The sequence below is a fragment of the Nestor notabilis genome, unplaced genomic scaffold (genome assembly GCF_000696875.1).
Source record: "Nestor notabilis isolate BGI_N333 unplaced genomic scaffold, ASM69687v1 scaffold9109, whole genome shotgun sequence".
Classification (NCBI taxonomy): Eukaryota; Metazoa; Chordata; class Aves; order Psittaciformes; family Psittacidae; genus Nestor; species Nestor notabilis.
This window is the reverse complement of record NW_009945042.1, coordinates 7876-28883: the sequence shown is the minus strand read 5'-3', so window position 1 is coordinate 28883 and position 21008 is coordinate 7876. Positions and strand designations below refer to the sequence as shown.

At 36.4% G+C, this 21008-nt stretch overlaps 1 protein-coding gene across 1 annotated transcript in view; it reads left to right on the top strand.

The window, feature by feature from the left end:
* The window catches only part of EDNRA (endothelin receptor type A), a gene marked incomplete at its 5' end in the record, with an annotated part of 8359 nt that extends 4475 nt beyond the window's left edge, over window positions 1-3884 (top strand). Inside the window, 3 exons of the mRNA XM_010022703.1 lie at window positions 1656-1789; window positions 2192-2300; window positions 3604-3884. Coding sequence (XP_010021005.1) covers window positions 1656-1789; window positions 2192-2300; window positions 3604-3744 — 384 coding nt within the window. The remainder of the gene's footprint in view (window positions 1-1655; window positions 1790-2191; window positions 2301-3603) is intronic.
* Window positions 3885-21008: the final 17124 nt, after the last annotated feature.

The following is a 21008-nucleotide window of genomic DNA, read 5'->3' as shown; positions in this document are numbered from 1 at the left end:
GGCAGGGGGAGCATTGCAGTGTTTCAGTACCACTACTGTAGCTGCTTTGTACAGCGCAACAGAATAGTACAAACAAATGGTCATAGAGTGAAGTCATTCACAGGACCATCAGATCTCACTTTGCTTTTTTTTTAATTCTGAACTGAAATTTTAAAAACAATCTGTAGCTTTTCCCCTGTCTTAATGTCAGCCCTTCAAATTCCACTCTTTATTTCACATTCCACATGTGAACTCCTGAAGCAGTTCCCTCAGCAGCAGAGTGAGTTCTCTGAGGTTTCTCCTCTGCTGGTTCATTCCAGATCAGGGCAGACAGGAAAATCCTCCCCTTGTGCAGATCCTCCACTTTTTCCCCTCATGGGGCCCCAGGGCCTGCAACAGTCTGTCCGAGGGCCACACACAAGCTACTCCACCCATTAGAACTAGAATGGTATGTACAGGGTGGGTGGGGGAATCCACCCTCCAGCTTTCCCATCCTGAGGTGCAGTGCCCAGCAAGCTATTCAGACTGTATGCCACATTTTACCAATGTTTGTCTTTTTAACTATCATCTTTTTCCCTTCTTCCTTCCTTACCTACAGCCTTGTCCACATTAATGTCTAGTCACAATCCTTTCCATATTTTGGTAAAAATGGCTACTATAAGAAAAAGAAACAATAACAGTCATATTCAAGTCCTAACACATCTTACTGTAATCACACATTTGACTCTCAGTTTGTTAATGACAGAGCCTTGTGATGCTTGTTATTGTTACATTACAGTGGCGGTTTCAGAAGTGGTATTCTTACCCCTCCATATGCTTCTCTTTATCAAATCCATGCCTACCAAACACCACTGGTATGCATTGTCAGAAATCCACCAAAACATCTGTAAATCTCTACAGCCATATAAAGTACCCATTAAATTGAAATGATTTCCTGACTAAGTATTACGAGATTAAGTTGTAATACAGACATTTTTGAAATTTTGTTTGTAGAGGAACTATGTGCTTAAGAACACCAAGATCACATAGAAAGGATCACACAGCAAAATTAATATACTGTGTAGTATCCCTTCATGTAACATGATGCATACTAAATAGAAAATAATACATTAGGGAGAATTTGACATCCTGGCTAGGTATGTGGTTGAATGGAACGTTTATTGCCAATTGATACAGATGCCTTGAGTTTACAGATTGCCCCACACCAAGAATTAGATGCAAGTGGTTTATCAAGCAGGTGTGGTCCCAGTTTCCCTCACACATGAAAAAGTTTTCTTGCAGACTATGCATGTTTCTGAAGAAAGAGGTTTATCTGAGGGATTGCCAGAAAACTAATCCAGTGTAGAGGAATAAGAAAGGCTGGGAAAGTAATCAAGTTCAGGAAAGCCCAGCAGTGGATTTTCCTTGGCTAATATTGACAATGTCCTGGCAATAACCTGTGTGCTCCAGCTGCTCCAGTCTCAGTGGTGAGCAGGTTCTATTGAGGATGACCAGAATCAAGAATATGAGAAGCCCAATAAAAAAACAGTTCAGGGATGTCAGAGAGTCTGGAAGCTGCACTTCGGGAATCATTGCATGCTTTATCTAGATTACTTATTTTGCTGCCAACATCACTATACTACATTCACCTACCAATATGAATTAGTTATTCAGTTATAAATATCTTCTTTTTCTAGCGTCGAGAAGTTGCAAAGACAGTTTTCTGTTTAGTAGTGATTTTTGCTCTTTGCTGGTTCCCTCTCCACTTGAGCCGAATTTTGAAGAAAATGGTATACAATGAAAAAGACCCCGGCAGATGTGAACTCCTCAGGTACTTCATTTTCAATGCTAGTCAATTGTTCATACTGAAAAAAATATAATGGTGCACACTTAAGAGTTTACATGAGAAATTTCATTGTGCGTGCAACTGGTGTTAGAAGAGCAAACACTTTATTCCTTTTCAGCTGCATCCAGTTTCAGGGGTTTTACTTTTGATAGGGTAGTGTAATTTCAATAAATGTTGTCCATTACCACTGCAATCACTGTCCTGTGGATTTTGTAAATTTCTGTGAGACGGGTTATTATAGACCTAGCATGGTACAAGATTAGCTTGAGGGAGTTAGGTAAGAGAGAATTAGTTTCTCTGACAGAAGATAATGTAACCACAAAGAGCACAGGTTCTTCTACAGTATATGAACAGTTTAAATGTTTTGCTTTCTCTTTTGTTGCTTAGTTTCTTGCTGCCATTGGATTATATCAGCATCAACCTGGCAACCATGAACTCTTGCATAAATCCAATAGCTCTGTATTTTGTGAGCAAGAAGTTTAAAAACTGTTTCCAGGTAAGATATTCTTGATAAAATTGTATGTCCAGTTAACGAACTGTATTAAATCACTTATTATCTATTTTTAGCTGTTGGGAGAAGAGGCAAGCAAAGGAATGAAGGATTGTAAATTGCCTAGTTTACCAACTAGCAGCTCACACAACACACATACCAAACTGAAAATGGAACTATTCACTTTATCTGAAATGCTAAGCCAGTAAATAAGTTTGACAAAGTCCTCATATGTAAACATGTAAATTGAGATAGACACGCTCTTGTAGGTACTATTTATCTGCATGTGACATGTTCATAAAATAGGATTTGGTTGATAACGTGTTTCCCACTCTAGATGAAGACAGCACATACATAGGACACCATGCTGCCTGCAATCAAACAATCTGAAACAACTAAAATTTTCAGGCTTAAATACCAAAACATCCACCTTAGTTGATTTTGGCTATTTAATAGGCATTATGGCTTCTACCTGCATTTTTCCAGCTCCTACACATGAAAACATATTTTAAGGCTAAAAGAACTTCCTTGTGACACTGTGCATCTGCAAGTCCCCATTCGCCTAATAAAGACAATACAGGAATAAAGAAAATGAGAGCATATAGTGGTAAATAAAGTAATGAAATGGAAAATAAAGACTGAAATAGCTTTATCTGCAAAGAAAACCAAAACACAACAGAAGTGTACCACTAAACTTTTAGTCTGCGAATAGGCAACCCAAGCTACTGAAAAAAATGTAATAAATTATTAGAATAGAGAATAACTATTTGACTGTAGCCTGCTCTGACTTGCAAACTATTTTAAGGAAGCATTTTCACATGACAAATAAGATGTCAGCTTTGCTTTTTACAGTCCCCTACTTCATTTGGGAACTGTGGAGAAGATAATATACCTGAGCTTGTCCTCAGGTGAAAAGGAGAAGTAACAGTGGGAACTACCAGGCTGCTCCTCATATCTTTAGTTCATTCTTTCCATTTGTCTTTCCAAATAAAATTACCACCCAACAACTCTAATTAAAGAATTTTCAGCTATTATTTAATATTTCACAGCTTCTCATCATAGCTTACTGTTTCCCTTCTAGTATCAAGATCATTAATTCAGGCAATCTCTCCACAGACCAGGCCTAATTTGCTGCATTTGTGATGTTTAATTCCAAGAATTGTTTGCATCCCAAGAAAAAAAATTTGCCTGAGTGCAGCTATCATTCCCTTCAGCTAGAATGGTTTGTTCGCTCTTGAATTAAAAATATGGCTGCCAGTCTGCACAGTTGATAGATTTGTGTTAACGTTTTCCTTTTTTTCATTTCCAGTCATGTCTTTGCTGTTGCTGCTCCCAGTCTAAGAGTCTAGTGACTTCAGTGCCCATGAATGGAACAAGTGTTCAGTGGAAAAACCAAGAACTAAACAATCACAATACAGATCGAAGCAGCCATAAAGACAGCATAAACTGAGAATTAAGGACTCTGAGATCACTTCAGAATTAAACAGGAAAAAAAAAGTCACAACAAAGCTATCGCAAGAGGAAGCCCAGTAACTGTTCCATAATCAATTCAGACAATGTGCACCCTTGTACCTAATTCTAGAGGTGACCAAGTAAATTGACTGACTATAACTGCGATGTTCTGTGAACTGAGATCCACTGGATGGTAACTCTGTCTCTGTAAAGGATATTGATGTTATTGTGGCACAAAAAACTGACATGATCTACACAGTGGTTTGCTCTTCTGAACCAAGCAGGAACTGTCCAGTGCCTGTGACTGGTACAATACAATCTTTTTACCTGATTGTCACCTAGAATTTATCAGTCTGGAATTTTACAGAAGATATCATAATGGAATCTGTCTGTGGCTATATTTTCTCTCTGCCCATTTGTCTTTCAATTTTTATTTGTGTGCTGGATATATGCCATGCACCAGTATGTTTTGCATGTTGTTGTTTTTCTTCAGGTTTATGTTGGAAAATGTTTTGGTCCGAAGCAGTATTTTATTTACTTATGTTACAGTGGGTCGGGACATTAGCTGGGCAGTTCACATTTGTAGCACTTCAATATTCAAAAATAGGAAGAGACCATTTAAAGTAGTATCAACATTTGGCACTTAAGCACAGATTAATACCAAAAAAAAAGAGGTATTAATAATACAGTACTATACTGTGTTATTTATTCTAATGCTTTGTACAAAATAAACATAATCTATACAAGCAAAAAGAATGAAAGATGGCCATAGAGGGGCACCTTACGAAGTGTTTTTAATTAACCTTCCACGTTAATTCTTAAACTATATGAACCTATTAATCTACTTAGGCTATAGCTGAATTAAATCTCAGTTGAAATGAGTGTCAGTGGAACACAGTGAAACATTATTAAAGCTGTCCAAAGAGTTCTGACAATATGGTTAGTATCATAGCAACTCTGCACAACACTACTTACACGTGAACATGAGGTTGCAGTCATAGTGAGTGCAGAACTGTGGAAGTCCGTAACAGTTGGATGTAGACATTTTGTGCCTTATGCTTTCAGAGGTCTTTGCCTTACTCTCACAAGAGTTCAAAGATTTTAATGGGGTTTGATAGTTTATTAGCATTGTTAACCATACAAATGCTACGAATAATATATAGAAAATGTTGCTTGCATACATGTAAACTGGTGATTAACTTATTATTTCCATCCATTATGGCTACATGGCAAGAGTTAGCTTGTTTGGCTATAAAAATTTTTAACAGGTAGCCTTTCATTGAATAGTGGAATTAAATAGTGTGGTATCATGTATAAGAAACCTCACGCACAAATCTGCTAGGAAATTTATAGCATCTGTTGTGCCAGGCTAAGAAGCAGTACTCAGAATTCCACAAATTTTTAAACATCCAATGCATTTCAAGTGAAAGATACAATCCTGCATACTTTTATTTATGAGGTCAAAATGCTAGTGCCTACAGTGACTTCTGCTGCACAAGTTTCCCAAATGTTTACATTCACACAGATCTTCTAAAGTATATTTAAAAAAAAGTTCTTTAAATTGGTTAATGTATTTTTGTGTGCTTTTGTCTCTGTGACATATATGCGTGTATACATACGAATTTATGTTCATGTGTTATCAACCTAAATACAGTCTTCTGACAGTGCTCTGTAGTAGTGCCTAAGAACATGGTATTAAATGAGACTTGGGAGAATTTTGTTCAAAACATTTCATCCTCAACTGTATCAGAAATCATAGTAAATGACTAACAACAATTTCCTTTAAGAAGGTCGAATTACTGAGTTTCTTTACATCCTGACACCTTCACTGCTCCTTTGACAGAATCAATTGGGCAGATGATAAAGTTAAAGAGAAAACAGACATGAGGAATGAATTTAAGTTGTGAAGTGCCCTTTGTTTATTTCAAGGCAGGAAAAAAGTTTTATGTGCATTCCCCTCTTCTGTTATTTATCTGACAGCTAGATGAACAAAAAAATTCACACTATGCCACCAAATAAACAATCTGATTGTTCAGAGATAATCTTTTCTGCATGTCTACATAAGACAGTAAGCAGTAGAGACAATCCTGGACAGAAACTTTAGGACTTTTAACTTATACAGGAAAAAGCATCTACCTGCAAAAGTATCAGACCCTGAAACAGACCATTTTTAGACTTTATCAACACTGATGCCAACCACAAGCCATGAAAAGTTTTCTTTCTAGCATTAACACTTCAAACATCTATTGCTTTCAATCCGGTAGCTGGTTCTATTATGTGGCAAAGATATATGCACGTGCATGGACAAAGCATACTTTAAGCCAGTTCAGCCTAGACGGAAAAAACATCTTCCTCCTCCCCAAATTGCTGACTGACCTTAGAAGCAGCATTATAAAATACAAAATTTTTTAACCAAAGAAAAAAAGAGGGTAAAGTATCTAACAGATGTGAAAGGTGGTTTTTAGAACGCTTTAGAATTATTTTTGGAAGCTTACTTAGGAATCAAAGCCTGCAGAAACTCATTGGTGATCATCATTTCATCTCCTCCAGCCAGTGGAAAAACAGACAGGGCCTAAACAACAGTGACAGGTCTCAGGCTCTTTTTTGCCCATGCTCTTTTGTACTTTCACTGGTGGCTGCCTCTCCTGCTCAGAAACCAGTCGTAAGGACAAAAGATGTTATGATATGGCAGTTATGGTGAAGGCAGAACTGGTCCTGTAAAACTTACTAAGGTAATTGTAAAATTCTCTCCTATTCTTCCTACTGATAATGGTAAATACTCCTCCCAGTATTGTATCTACCCTCATTTCAGAAAAAGCTGCCTTTCCAAATGAACGAACAGAAGTCTTACACAGTTCTGAAATTCAACCTGTTTTAATTTTAACCTTATCTTTTCCTGAAAGCTCTGCAAAAAGGTGATCTGGCATTTCTCTTTGTGCATCAAAACCAGTGTAGGTTTAGTTGTGATTTTCCCCTGCTGTTGCACAGAATCTGTTTTCTGTTTTGTATCAGAACAACTTTCCAAAACAAGTATCCTTCCATCCTTCTCTTATTTTATAGATGCTTGTATGTCTGCTCTTCGCATTCCTCTCAGCTGAACCAGGCCTAGCTTTCCTCTGCAGCTGACAGGATCTCTATTTCAGAAGATTCAAATTAATTTCTTAAGACTTTCTGTAACATCTGTTCATCATAATCAAAATCCATTTAACTATCACAATCATCTTTTTTGTGGACTTCACAATTACCAACTCTTTAAAGGCCAGTCAGTGTAAAATTTTATTGACTTTTCCCCTTTATATCCAGTCTCTCATCTTGACTTCAAACACTTTGAAGAGTTTTCATTTATTTTAAAATCCAGTTATTCACCTTGTTTTTAATATGCATTTTATTTCAAATTACCTTACTAAACATTTCCTCTTTGGTATATTTTATGCTTATGTGCTTCGAAGACACATACAGAATACCTAAGTTTTCACTTATATTTGTGTTTATTTATTTACATATGAAACTCTGCTTCAGACATGACCTAGCCAGCTCCTGTGTGTTAGGAAAAAGTACCTGTGCAGTCATTCCTCATAAATCTCACCTGATAGAATTGTTACCTTGGTTCTGTGAAATGAGGCTTATGCAACACTCATGTCTGAGTATATTTATTTTTGCTTTTAATAAGTCATTTTTCAGGTATTTACCTGTCTGTCCCTTCATAATGCAAAACCAACTGTGAACCCCCTACCCAATTTCAATAAATTATACAGAACAGAGTTATCATCATTATAAAGTTATAGAGAATTTCACAAAAATCACTGCAGGATGCATAAAAGAACAGGATCCTGCTTGTGCTTTATGTAGCAATTTGCTGAAATGGAGTTTATATGTACTCAAATTCACATGATAGATGCATGAATATTACAGATGCAGAAAAAGCTTTGATCTGAGCTTGCAACTTTTAAGACATCTGAGAATCAAACCACAACACACAAATGCTTGGAAACCAGGATTTTTAAGTTCCACTGCTTGTGGAATTACTTGGGTTTTTGCTGTTTCTCTTTCATCATTTACATATTTACCACAATCTTGTTACCATATCATTTGGTTCCATGAAGCCTTATGGGTTTCAGTTTGTGAGAAAACATGGTACAAATTCAAATGCTGCTGCATTTGTATGAATGTCCCTGAGGCAAAGCACGCATTTTCATTAGAAGAAACACACTTGGACTGCATGCTAACATCACCTTGCAAAACTTCTTCCAGACAATCAGCTGTACAAAGCATGGGTCAGTGAAGTATTCCTAACCTACACTCCTCACCCTTTCAAAGACTAAATAAAGGCAATTATCTCCAAAACCCCAGTAAGAGAAGACAAATAAAAAGTTTATACAGCAGAAACAATTCCCAAGTTGCATAGGGAAAAAAAAACAACAACCCAACCATCCAAAACCGGGCCAGTTAAAAATGTGGATCTAAAAGAAATGCAGCTTAGCATTAGCCCAAGTGTGGGAAAGGAAATAACTAAATAAAAAAATGTAGGTCATCTCCAGTTTCTCTAACAGAAGATGAAATGAGTTGACCTCTAGTACCTCATCTAGAATCAGCTTTTTCCCTGTACAGATATCGCTGCTTCTGAAATGAACTGTTGAGTCATTTGCATACATACTGAGTTTTGCAGTATCATTAGTTACTAATAATACATTGGCTTATTATTACAATGAAGCTCAATGTAAGTGTTACAACTGATGAGAAAAAAGAATTTATTTCATTCTTCAGCAGCATTCTGCCCACATTTCTCAGGGTAACTAAGCAGCTGCAAACTGCTCTGAAATCAGTGATTTGGGAGTACTTGGTGCATCTCAGAATAAGGCCTTTGCTTTAATCTCGTGCTGTCTTAGTCCTTGGGAGTAAAAAGTCTGAATCTGCAAGTTACTGAATCAAGCATACAAAATTATTGAGAAGCATTTCTAACCTATCCAAGAGAACATGAATTCTGCTGTATATTTTAAAAATATAGGAAGATTAGAAATCCATCGTTGCTAGACACCACTGTGCTATGCTGTTTGTTCATGCTTAATGAAATCTCTGTGTCTAAAGATTTTGTCTTTTACTCTGCAAAATTGTTATACAGTGGCCTCTTAGATATTGTCTCTGAATAAAGTATACTTCTGGATTAGCTTTCTTGCAAATATCTACACAGTATTAATAAAGCAACCATCTCCAGATACATGGCATATTCCGATACAGAAGCACAATTAAATCTTACTATCAGAAAAGTCACACCATTTCAGGGTCAAGTTTTAAACAGAAAATTCACATAGTCCTCTTGGGACAAATGAATACTACAGTTCAGTACTACTACTAGTGGGAAAATATATTGATTTTTTTTACAGAAAAAACCCCCTCCAAACCAAACAAAAACAAAACAGAAACTGTATCACTTTTGCTAATTCAACCAGATTTAAAATAATAATTAAAAGAGTAGATGTTTACGTAAATAATGAGAATATCTACAATTCCATGAGTTGGAATAAAAGACTGTAAGGGCCATAAATCTTTATGCTCTAGTATATAAAGTAGGTCTAAATTCTGGGGTTTAGAAAGATGTAAGTCTCCAATGCAAGATTCTTTGATTTCTCTGCAACGTTTGTCTGAAGTATTAGCTCAAAGAGACATGTCAGTCTCAGAGATCATTGTAAAGAAAGGCAGATGCCTTTCTGAGCATTAAAATATTCTGAGGTATAACATGTTGAATTATTTCCTTTTTATGATCATTTGTATATATGAGAAGTTGTTTGCACAGAACTTTAAACACTGGTTGTTCTTCCATATAAAGTGCATTTATACATAAAAGAAAACCCCGATCTTCTCCTCCATTTACTTAAAAAGTGTGAACCAATTAGAGAGAAAGCAGAGTGAAAATACTGTGTAGTTTAACTATGAGCACTTCCATACCACATATGACTGACTGTACACTATGATAACCAAAGATGTGAATAGCCCATTGGGTAATCAAATACTGAAATGCTCTAACATAAAAGCGCTTGTTGAGAAATAGGAAAGAAAGAATATATTCATAACAATAACAGTTTGCTTAAACATTCAATATTCTTGAAAATAAACTAGGAGAGTAGTAAATTTGAAAACTGGTTAAATTCACTTGACAACAAATACAAAAATTTGGCCTGGACACACAAATTTGTTCAAGCTTATGTTTAAAATACCACTGGGATAAAGGCATGAAGGTAATCTACAAAGATTGGCTACAACTTCAGTATGAAAAAGCAGCTAGAGAAAGATCAAATTCCCTTCTAAGATTTCCAAATTTTTTGGTCTAGAAGTGGTTTTATATAAGAGCTGTATCCCAGTTCTGTGTTTTGTAACTTAGTTGTTTCCAGTGAAGGACTTTAACACATTTCAGCAATTTTGGTTGATTTTTTATAATCTGCTTGGAAAGTATGAAAATGGCATCAAGACTTAGCCAGTATAGTTTTACTTGCCTGAGATTATAATTTGCTCACACAAGAATTGGATGCATCTAGTGACTGAAATAATAAGCAAAGAAAGAAGGATGTTATTTTATTTACCAGCTGAAGGTATTAGCTCAATCAAAGTTAAAACCAGCCATTAAAGTAATTTTGAGTTTCAAGTAGTAACCTGGGATAAAATGCTGAACCTACTGAAATAAATTATAAAGCTGCCAGTGACTTCAGTACGCATGGGATTGCAGTCAGAATCTATGGAGGAGCCCCATCACTGTGGCAAGGTGAGTAAGCCTATTACATCTGAGCAGGACAGAAGAAAAGAAAGATTCTGTGGGGCTTGCATGAATAATTGCAAAATTATCATCTCATATGCTCATGTGGGAAAAGAAGCTGTGGCACGCTTTCCCTCCCATAAAATCAGCTTAGTAAAAGAAGTCAGAACTAACAGGGTTCTCCTCTCACACCACTCCACCAAGAGAGACAGGCAGCCAGAATAGGAGAATAGGAAGATTGCTTGCTAGGAACAATCCTCACTATAGGACACTGATATTCTGAAAATCCAGAGTATTGTCCTTATCCTGGCCTTACTCCAAGATGTTACTCTTACTTATACAAGTTCTTGCACAGATATCAATAGAATGATCTATGTCAATGCACTTACTGCATGTGTCCACTGTTTGGGCAGGTACTGGGAATGTTCAGTTGGCTGAATGTTACGTCTCCCTTACATGCCTACTGCAACTATGCAGATCAGTTTTACTGAAACAAGTCTGGTCTACACTGAAATCAATGTGGACATTTTATAGTGTGAGCATGTAGCTCTCACAAATAAAGCAATCGTATGTCAGAGGAAACACAGGATCGATATTTATTATTGCAGGGGATGTAGTATGCTGTATTCCTGAAGAAGCTGATATATACAAGAGAAAAGTATCTCTGTGGGGGTTTATGCTGCTGAGTCAAACTGAAAACCCTCACAATTTTCCTCTGGGGTCTGCCTCCTTTTAGAAAATTTCATCTTCTGTAGCTGATTACATATTTAGCTGTTCTAAGGATGTATTTTCTAGGCTTTGGGAAAACACAGTTTGCACTAATGAAAAGCTGCATGAGAAGTGTCATGTACAGTCACACCCCCTTGGAAGTTTTGCCATGAGTATGTGATTTCATAAACATTGTTCTGTATGCAAATAAAATAATCAAGTAAAATAATACAGTATTACATAAAAAAGAATGTCACAAGAAAAGGAGCTCCCTGTAACCAAGCCAACCTGACATACTTTATCAAGCTCTACTTGGTAATAGTAGATTACTTTTTATTTAATCTGCAAGTAAATTGCAATCATCCTTCCCTTGAATTGAAAATAAGAATGCCACACAATGCTTAATTTATTGCATAATTGGTTAACTTTTTCCCTGTTGAGTCTCTGAATTGAATGCAGATAACGAATTTAATACACTGTTTATGTCATAGTTCAAGTAAGGTTACTTCACCACTACTTTGTAACCAAAATTGCTTTGTTGTGCCCAGAACTGGTTAACAGTTCCAGACGTGTTAGCAACAATTTGTTACAGTGGGTGCCAAGATGGAAAATGGAAAGAATTGACCAACCCAAATAAACGAACAATGCAATTCAAGAACAATTTTGAGCTCAGTAGGGAGCTGAAAATCTATTCCAAATGCTGTTTCAACTACATGTTGAATAAATACTCTGATAATTTATTTTTTCCCCAAAACTATGCTCTGCAAGCCCATGACAACACAGGCTGCACAGCAATTTTTATAAAGCATTAAAAATAAAACTTTATAATGTTTAATACTAAAAGTTTGATGATGCGTAGTAATCTACAATAAATTTTGAATGTTAACTATTTATCATTATCCAAACTCTGCAGAACCCTGAGAACTCTGCAAATTCAAAAGATTACAGAAACTTTCTCTAGATTGTCTAATACACAAGTTAGAGAAATTGGAAGCTGTGTGTTGAATTCAAATTTCTCTGACTTGGTGCTTGAGTTTGTCCTTGACATCTCTCTTGTTATCTTGTCCTTCTCTCTGAGGTCCTTTCTTATCCTTGACTTATCAATACCAATAAGCAGGATGAATTAGCTAATGTTGAACTCCTGACTGCTTCCACTACTTTAAATGTTTACTTTAAATGTTTACTTTAAATGTTAACTCTACTTTAACACTACCTTAAATGTTAACACTGGCCTTAGATATTACTGCCCTTTTCCAATATGAACATGCCTGAAACAGTCAGGGTAGTTCCTGAAGATAAAGTAATTAAAATGCAACAGACAGTGCAGGTCAGTATAGGAAACAGAATAAAAGTAATGGGGAAAAAAGAAATTAAATATTAGTATTGAAATGACATTTTCATCTTTAGGAAAGGTTTTCTATCAATTTTCCACAACTTTTCTCTCAAAACCTCTTCAGAATCACAATCAGTTAAAAAAAATAATGCTTCTGTCTCACACCAAGGAAGCAAAAAGTTTTATGCAATCTTTATAATAAGCTAACAAAATTTTTAACTTTCAGATACACATAGTATAGAAGATTCTTAAATCTAATTAGCAATGGATTAATATTTTTGTTACAAACAGTTCCAGAACTGTCAAAGTACAGATATAAAAGGATACAGTCAAATTAACTTTAATCAAGTTTTGGTATTTGTAATCTCAATACACAGACAAAAAGGTCAGCTCAGACAACCTAAACTGTCAGCAGCAGCACAGCAAATGATATAACATGTTACTGCAATTAATGGCTACAGGTACCCAAATGAATTAATTCTGTAATAATCCTAACACTGTATTTGTACCATCAAAACTTAGTTGATTTAAGCCTCTGAAGATGGATCTTGTAAAAAGTCTTCTGCAAATCCAGACAGATTACATCAATACAACAATCCTTGTGCACATGTTTAATGACACTCTCAGAGAACCTGATTTTGTGAGCTGTAAGTTCCCTTTACCAAAGTTATGTTGATTCTTCTAAATGTTTAATGTTAATCAGTGCAGCCATTAATTCTGTTCTTCATTATAGATTCCTATGGTTTCCTGAATATACACTTTAGCTTATTAATCTGTAGTTTCATGCAGAAATCTCTCTCTCTTCCCTGCCCCGAGCATATGTTTGCTATGCACAGCTTCAGCTATAGCTAAAAGCTTTTATGAACTTCTTTGGAATACTTATAAACAGCATTTGACTGGTTAATTGTTACTGTTTTGTTGATTTGATCTATAAGATCTTCCTTGGTTTAAATCATATCTTTAGAACCACTATCACGACAGTTATATTATGGGAAGTAGTTTTTGTGTTTCCTTTCATGTAAAGTTTCTTTTTTGCTGCAGCAAGTCCAGAGGAGGGCCACGAGGATGATAAGAGGGCTGGAGCACCTCCCGTATGAAGACAGGCTGAGAAAGTTGGGCTGTTCAGCCTGGAGAAGACTGTGTGGAGACCTCATAGCAGCCTTTCAATATCTGAAGGGGGCCTACAAGGATGCTGGGGAGGGACTCCTCGTTAGGGACACCAGTGGTAGGACAAGGGGTAATGGCTTCAAACTGAAACAGGAGAAGTTTAGATTAGATATAAGGAAGAAGTTCTTCACAGTGAGGGTGGTGAGGCACTGGAATGGGTTGCCCAAGGAAGTTGTGAATGCTCCAACCCTGGAGGTGTTCAAGGCCAGATTGGACAGAGCCTTGGGTGACATGGTTTAGTGTGTGGTGTCCCTGCTCATGGCAGGGGGGGTGGAATTAGATGATCTTAAGGTCCTTTCCAACCCTAACTATTCTATGATTCGAAATGCGGCACTTAGGGACATGGTTTAGTGGTAGACTTGGCGGTCTTAGGTTTACAGTTAGATTCAATGTTCTTAAAAGTCTTTTCCAACAAAAATGATACTGTGATTTTACTATTCCTATGTTATTTTAAGACCTAGGGTTTTATTTCTTGAAACTTACATATATATTGTTTTGATCAAAATTTTTCATGCTGGTCATCTTCCTTATGCCAAAGATGTGTATTTGTACAAGAAAATATTAACAATCAGTCATTCCCTTCCAAAAATAAGTCTGCAAGTCCTATCAGACTTTCATCTGAAATGTTCTTGCTGAGCTACTTAGGAGCAGGTACTTAAAATTGTCTTTGGGATGCAACTTTCATTGCATTGTGGAACTAGAAAGCAAGTCAAGTCCAATTACCTGGAAAATCATCAATATAAGTCACTAGCAACATCCTTGGGTTTAGGTGCCAGAATCCCCAAGACACCATTTCCACTGAATCTCTGACAGATTTCTTTTTTAAATTTTCTTTAAAAATTAAACTTTGTAACTAATTTTTCACTGTTTATTCTGAGGGGGTTCTTTTCACTGTCACTCTTATTTAAATTGCTGTATTTGAGGTTCTTAATCACAGATGACAGAGCAATAGGCATCTGACAGTGTAAAGGTCTGTTCCTTTATGTTTTCTATGGGCAGTTACGTTTGGGATGATTAGTTCACAATCAGTAAGGCTGAAATCTGTCTACTTTGTATTTTGCTCAGTGAATGACTGCGTTCTTCAGAGAATAGTATCAGTAGTCCAGGTCTGTTTACCATGCCATACTGCTTCAAATGTATTACAGTATGTATGCACTTGAACCTATATGTACGGTGTTCACAACTGCCTCTATACACTCCACAACTGCACATGTATTCACATAAATTGTACTTATTTGGGACTTTGCATCTTTCTCCCAAATAACAAAGGTATTTTTCCTTGCTTAATTCAACTTATGAAGTGTACTTAGATGTGTTAAGGGTGTCTCATTTCTAGATACTGAAAACTCACAAAAGTGTACATTTTTCAAGTTGATTATATACTTTTTCTTTAACTGTAGGTGAATAACTTTTTCTTCAAGTTTTCCAACAGAAATCTGACAGCTTGGGGATGACAAAGCATGAAAAGTCTTGTCTACAAAATATATTATTGCAGAATCATAGAAGTGAACAAAAATAGGGTTTTGCAAGGGAAGTATGCCATTTTGAAGACAATTATTATGCACTCTTAGTTTTAGCAAAACTCACACTGAAATGGACTAAACTTCTGGTTTACATGCTGAACTGGATTCTTGGAAGTCAGTGGAAGCTTTGCCTGAGTAAGCAGGGTAAGGACCAGAGATGAGCAATTTCTTCTTTCAGATATTGCCTGACTGTCTCTCAGAACTGAATTAAACACTTGACTCAAAATTTTGTTCTGAACTCTGTGAAAGCAACTCCCAGCCAAATCCACTGGATTGCTCACACACACTTGGGAGTGCTGGCTCAGAGGATAGGACCAAGCCATTTGTGATAATGATCCCCTGATGTATAAATGTTCTGTATATATTGATGTATAATGACTCTACAAATTAATTGAGACAAAGAAGTTCAGTATTCCTGTCTCATGACTGCAATGCCAGCTGTAGCACACTGACTAGGTGCTAGAGATGACTAATGTGAACCTTTTTGCTCTAGTTCTCTCATTACCGTCTCCTAGAGACTTCTTCAAAATACGTCAGAAGAAATTTCCTGTTACTTTAGTTTTGAACTACTTCAAGTACACACAGAACAAACAGTATTCCCACCTGGAACATGAAATAAGCTTATGCCAAAGTCCAAGAAGCACAGGCATAAGTAAATGTAAATATGGTTTAATGTCTAGCAAAATCAAAGTAAATTTGCATGAGAATAAGGACATCTAATTTCTAAAACAATAATAGGAATCATATTGCTGGTAAAAGGAAACAACTTCTTAAACAGAGAAAAGCAAAGTGCTAACCCAGTGTAAGACAAAGAACTGAATTTCTTGTATTCGTAAGAAATCTAAGGAAAAATGTTGCTGGGTTCATTCAGAGGCTAGGTTCTATATTTTAGGTATTTTGGAATCCTGTAGCGAATTCTCTCCTTGGGAGTTGCACTACTCCTCTGTCCAGCACTCAAAGTTTATTAAATTTTGTGGGAAAAAAGCTGTTTGGCAGCATCCCAGTCCATAAGGGTCTGAGAATGATGTGCCAGAAAGACTCAGGAGGCCTAAAAAGCCACTTTAAAATATGGAAAAGTATTTTTTTGTTTTTGTTTTGGTTTTTGGTTGTTGGTTTGGTTTTGTTTTTTTTTCCAGAGGTTCAGTTCAGGGGGTTTCAGTCTGTTCCATAGATTTTTCTAACCTACAGCACAAAAGTAAGCAATCTGTTACAGGCACCCAAAAAGCCTTTCTATATTATATTTAAACAATAGTGCTGCTTTAGAAGGACGGGTTTAGGTTTTATGGTTTTTCATGGTTATTGAAAAACTTTTTTTCCCACTAATAGCTAATAGCTATCTATTTGTAGATACATATTTAGTGTGAAGATTATCTTCCACTCATATTACTGTTTACATGTTGGTCAGAATCAAAGTCTATTTTCATCTTCACAACTCCTCATGTTTCTTTATACCAACACCTCTCAAAAAGTGAAAACTTTGTCTTTACAGTTTTGTTCCATGATGATTGCCTAGTTATATGCACAAGCTGGTACGAATATTTTATCTAAATATATCCATGGAAGGATAAAAGCAAAATCATGCATGTGTTCTGGAAAGAAAACCCTATTTACTTTTCTTTTTCTCCTTTTTAACAATCTTTTCAGCTACTTAACAGACCACATCTCAGAGCATTTGAATTTAAATCACTATTAAATTCCTTTTAATTAGTTTGTTTTAAAGTATTGAGACAGGTACTGACTTGGCAGAAACAGCAGCTTTGACAAATCACAGCAGAAATTAATGAGTTTTAGGTATAATGGGTACTACACAGGTAACTTCTCAAAGAATTTTCTTCTTCCATTAATTCTCAGAGCCCAATTCTGATTTCATTAACCTCACAAGGATTTTTCCTTTTGACTTCTGAAGAAGAAGATCAGACTGTGTTTCTAATCTGGTGATTTTAAGAACTGACCACAAACGGGGAAAAATAGAGAAAGCAAGCAAGAGATAAGAGGAGAGAGATTCCGTTTGTTCTATTTCATCTGACAGATCCCTATTGCTGAACCTAGGACAGATCAAGAGAAAGACAAAGCACTGCACTCCTAGGTATCATACCACCTGATTTTCATCTTCCTGGCCTGCATAACTGAATCCAGAATTTAGAGAATATACAGTGCATGACAGAATGATTTTGCACTTGGTTCACCCAAAAAAGTCATCCTGTTGTGAAGGGAGCAGACTAATGTAAACAGGCACTCACTGAAGAGCATTCTAGCCTATGTTCTAGTGCCAGCTCCTGCAACTATATTGTACTTACAGAGAACTGAATGTTTCTATTTTCTGTAACATTTGACAACAGTTCCTCTTTCTCACCAATATGCCAGAACTGCAAGACTTAAATACTGATGGTGAATAGTGAATATCTTCTTTGGAAAGTGAAACTGAAGATGGGAGAATCCTTCCTACATTCTGAAAAGACTGCTGCCTTCTGACTAAAGCATAGTCCAAAGGAGGGGTTGAGTCCTTTCAGACAGTCAAGGGAATTGAACCTGGATCTCATCCACATTTCTGTCTGTTCTGAGCACTGAGCTATAGTCTGAAGGGAAACAGATTTTCCCACTGTGGAGCCAGCTGTTGCGGCAGGGTCCTGGCCTACTATGTGCTTTCAGAGCTCACCTACCAGACTAAACTCTCCAAGGAGACATGCAGAGGAATGCTTAATTTCTGGACATACACTGGGCCTCAGCCTGAGTTAATTACTAGGGTGCTCAGTCCTATTAAGGCTTAAGTACGTTTGAGAGCATGAATGAGCACTGCTGGAGTACTTAATGCAGCTCATAATAAAAAACGCCTGAGCTTCCAATCAAACTTAGGAACCTCCAGGGTTATGTGGCAGATGTGCAAACATGTCCTGCAATATTGACCCAGGGCATCTAAATACCACCTGACTTGAGCATCAAGTGTTTATGATCTTTGCTGAGCTTCATCCCAGATTAGAATCAACTGCTCAGAAATAACCATAGTATCTGCATAATGATGACTTTCAGAATAATTTATAAATATTAAGTAATTGATCTTCATCTTGCCCCTGGACAAATATTTCCATTTTACATATATAAAAAATTGTTATAAATTGCCATAGGCTACAACTGAATCAGTATCAGAATTAAAATGGAGGAATTCTTGGCTCTCAGGCTAGAACTCAGTTCATGCCTCTCAGAAGAAAGAAAAAATAGAATATCTTACTCTTCAGAAGAAAGAGTTGTTATGCTGACATGTTTTAATTGACCAAGGACTTTTTATTTTAAAGTGGTTTATGTTTGGTTTGTTTTCCCCAAGAATACACAAAACTTTGCAGTGCTGCCTTTCAATTCTGGTAAACTATTAACAACACTGATAGGTAAATAACTGAGAAAGTGTGATCAAATCTTCAGTAAACCTCATGTTTTGAGTGGTATTAGAAGGAATGGTTGGAAATACTGTATTTAATATTATGGTATCTTAATGCATCAGATAATCACTCAAAGAAAAGGCTTATTAGATCACGTAATCACTACCAGTAACAGCATTGTCCATACTACATAAATATTGAAGTATTTTAGGAATCCTTAACATTTTACACTCCTGCTATGTTTTTTAAGATGGAAAATCGAGCAGGAAAAAAACCCAACCCACAACAAAAAACCAACAAAACAAAAAACCCAAAAGTAGGATGCTTTCTCCCCTCCTTGCTGAAGGAATTCTGTAATTCTGGATTCCTAGAGGAATTACTGCTGGCTTAAAAGGACTGCCAGCTACCAACCCCTTCATATCTTATTCTTGGCTTGCACAGTTAAAACAGATGCTTCCGTAAATTCTCTGCACAACTTATCAATCTGCTTTCTACATACACAACTTAAGAGTATGTTAGTCACTGTAAAGTGGCAAGTGCTGGAAAATCATAACATATGAAACAATTTCTAGACTGAAGTATCAAAACTGACAAAACACATCAGTATTACTGAAATGACAAATTGCAAACTGCAACAGACATGCTTCAAATGTTTCCATCTTAATTTTCAGAACTCTGTATCTTGATAAACATACATTGTTTTACAACCAGTAATTCTGTATACCAATCTAAATCCACAGATCTTAGCTGAGCACTGTTTTATACATGTTCACATTTGCAACAAGCAACAGAAGACCAAGAGCACACATATTTTGTTATAGAACATATTTGTTTTGCGTAAAGATGTTGCACGTATTGCACGTACAATATGCATGTGAGGTCTTACCACAGACACCACACCTGGCAACAATATATGTAATTTCCAGCAATAAAGGTTCTAATGCTAGTCAATAAATTGAATATAGTCATAGCTGTGACACTCCTTTAGTAAAATGAGTATGCCTGCTAAGGATATTTGTGTGACAGGAAAATTTTCCTATTATTCAAATTCCTTTCCTTACAAAAACTTGTATTTTGTATTTCTTTTCTGATATCTCCAAATGAAGATACTAGGGGTTTATGTTTACATCACACTTGAGAATTTTGAAACTTCAATCTCTTAAATAGCAGGCTTCAAATTTAGGCCGACAGCACATCCTAGTGGTGACACACATTATGCTATGGTATTTGGTTTCACAATACCTCAGTCATAGCTACATAAATACTCCTCTGGTACCCTGCAGTGCAAGTGCTTTTCTTCTTTCAACTAAGAATCAGATTGGGATTTCGGAAGGAAATGACAGTTAATAAAACTGCGATAATTCAGGAACATGGAATATTTTAAAATTGGTTCTCTACATCTTTTAAGCAAAACCTGCTTCTAAATATGTACCATTTTAGCTATTTTTAGGCAGAATATACAATGAGCAGTAGTGCAATTTGTCCTTCTGTATTCATTTTCCAATAGCAAACATCAACATTTCTGGTTTTACTTCAATTTCACCTGTGCAGCTTTACCTGGAAAATATGAGTAAAGGGCTATACATGTTACTAAATACTTAGCTAGCCAATAAAACTATAAAATTAGTCATCAAACATGCATCTACTACAGCATTTTAATGTGTTGTGGGTGTTTTTGCCAGCTAGGTATGCAGCACAATCAGCCAGCTGTCTGCTGAAGCAGCCAGCAATCAAGAGAAAATGGAAACAAAATGCTTTTTAACAGTTAAAACGAGTTAAGAACAGTTAAAACAACATTTTGTAACTAACTGCCCCAGTTAGAGATTTTTATATCACTTCTTAGGTGAAGGGCTGTGAAATATGAGATACAAAACCTTTCAACATATTTCTCACTCTCTGATAATATCACATTTATAATGTATATCCTCTCGGTAGGAGATACCAGGTAACATGTTTGTCTCTTAAAGGAACAGACCTGTAAACAGAGCACTATATCCCTGACAAGATGTGTAGGCTGGATTGCTGGTGAAAGGGCTGGAAGGCATGTCCTGTGAGAGTAGCTGAGGACTTCGCATTTGTCTAGTTTGGAGAAAAGTAGGCTGAGGTGATCTCATTACTCTCTACAGCTTTCTGAGGAGGGGAAGTGGAAAGCAAGGTGCAAATCTCCCTGATATCCGATGATAGGATATGTGGAAATGGTTCAAAGCTGTGCCAGGGGAGTTTTAGGCTGGACATTAAGAAGCATTTCTTTACAAAAAGGATGATCAAATAGTGGAAGAGGCTTTCTAGAGAGGTGGTCAATGCACCAAACCTGTCAGTGTTTAAGAAGCATTTGAACAATGCCCTTAATAACATGATTTAACTTTTGGTCACCCCTGAAGTGGTTGGGCAGTTGGACTAAATAATCATTGTAGT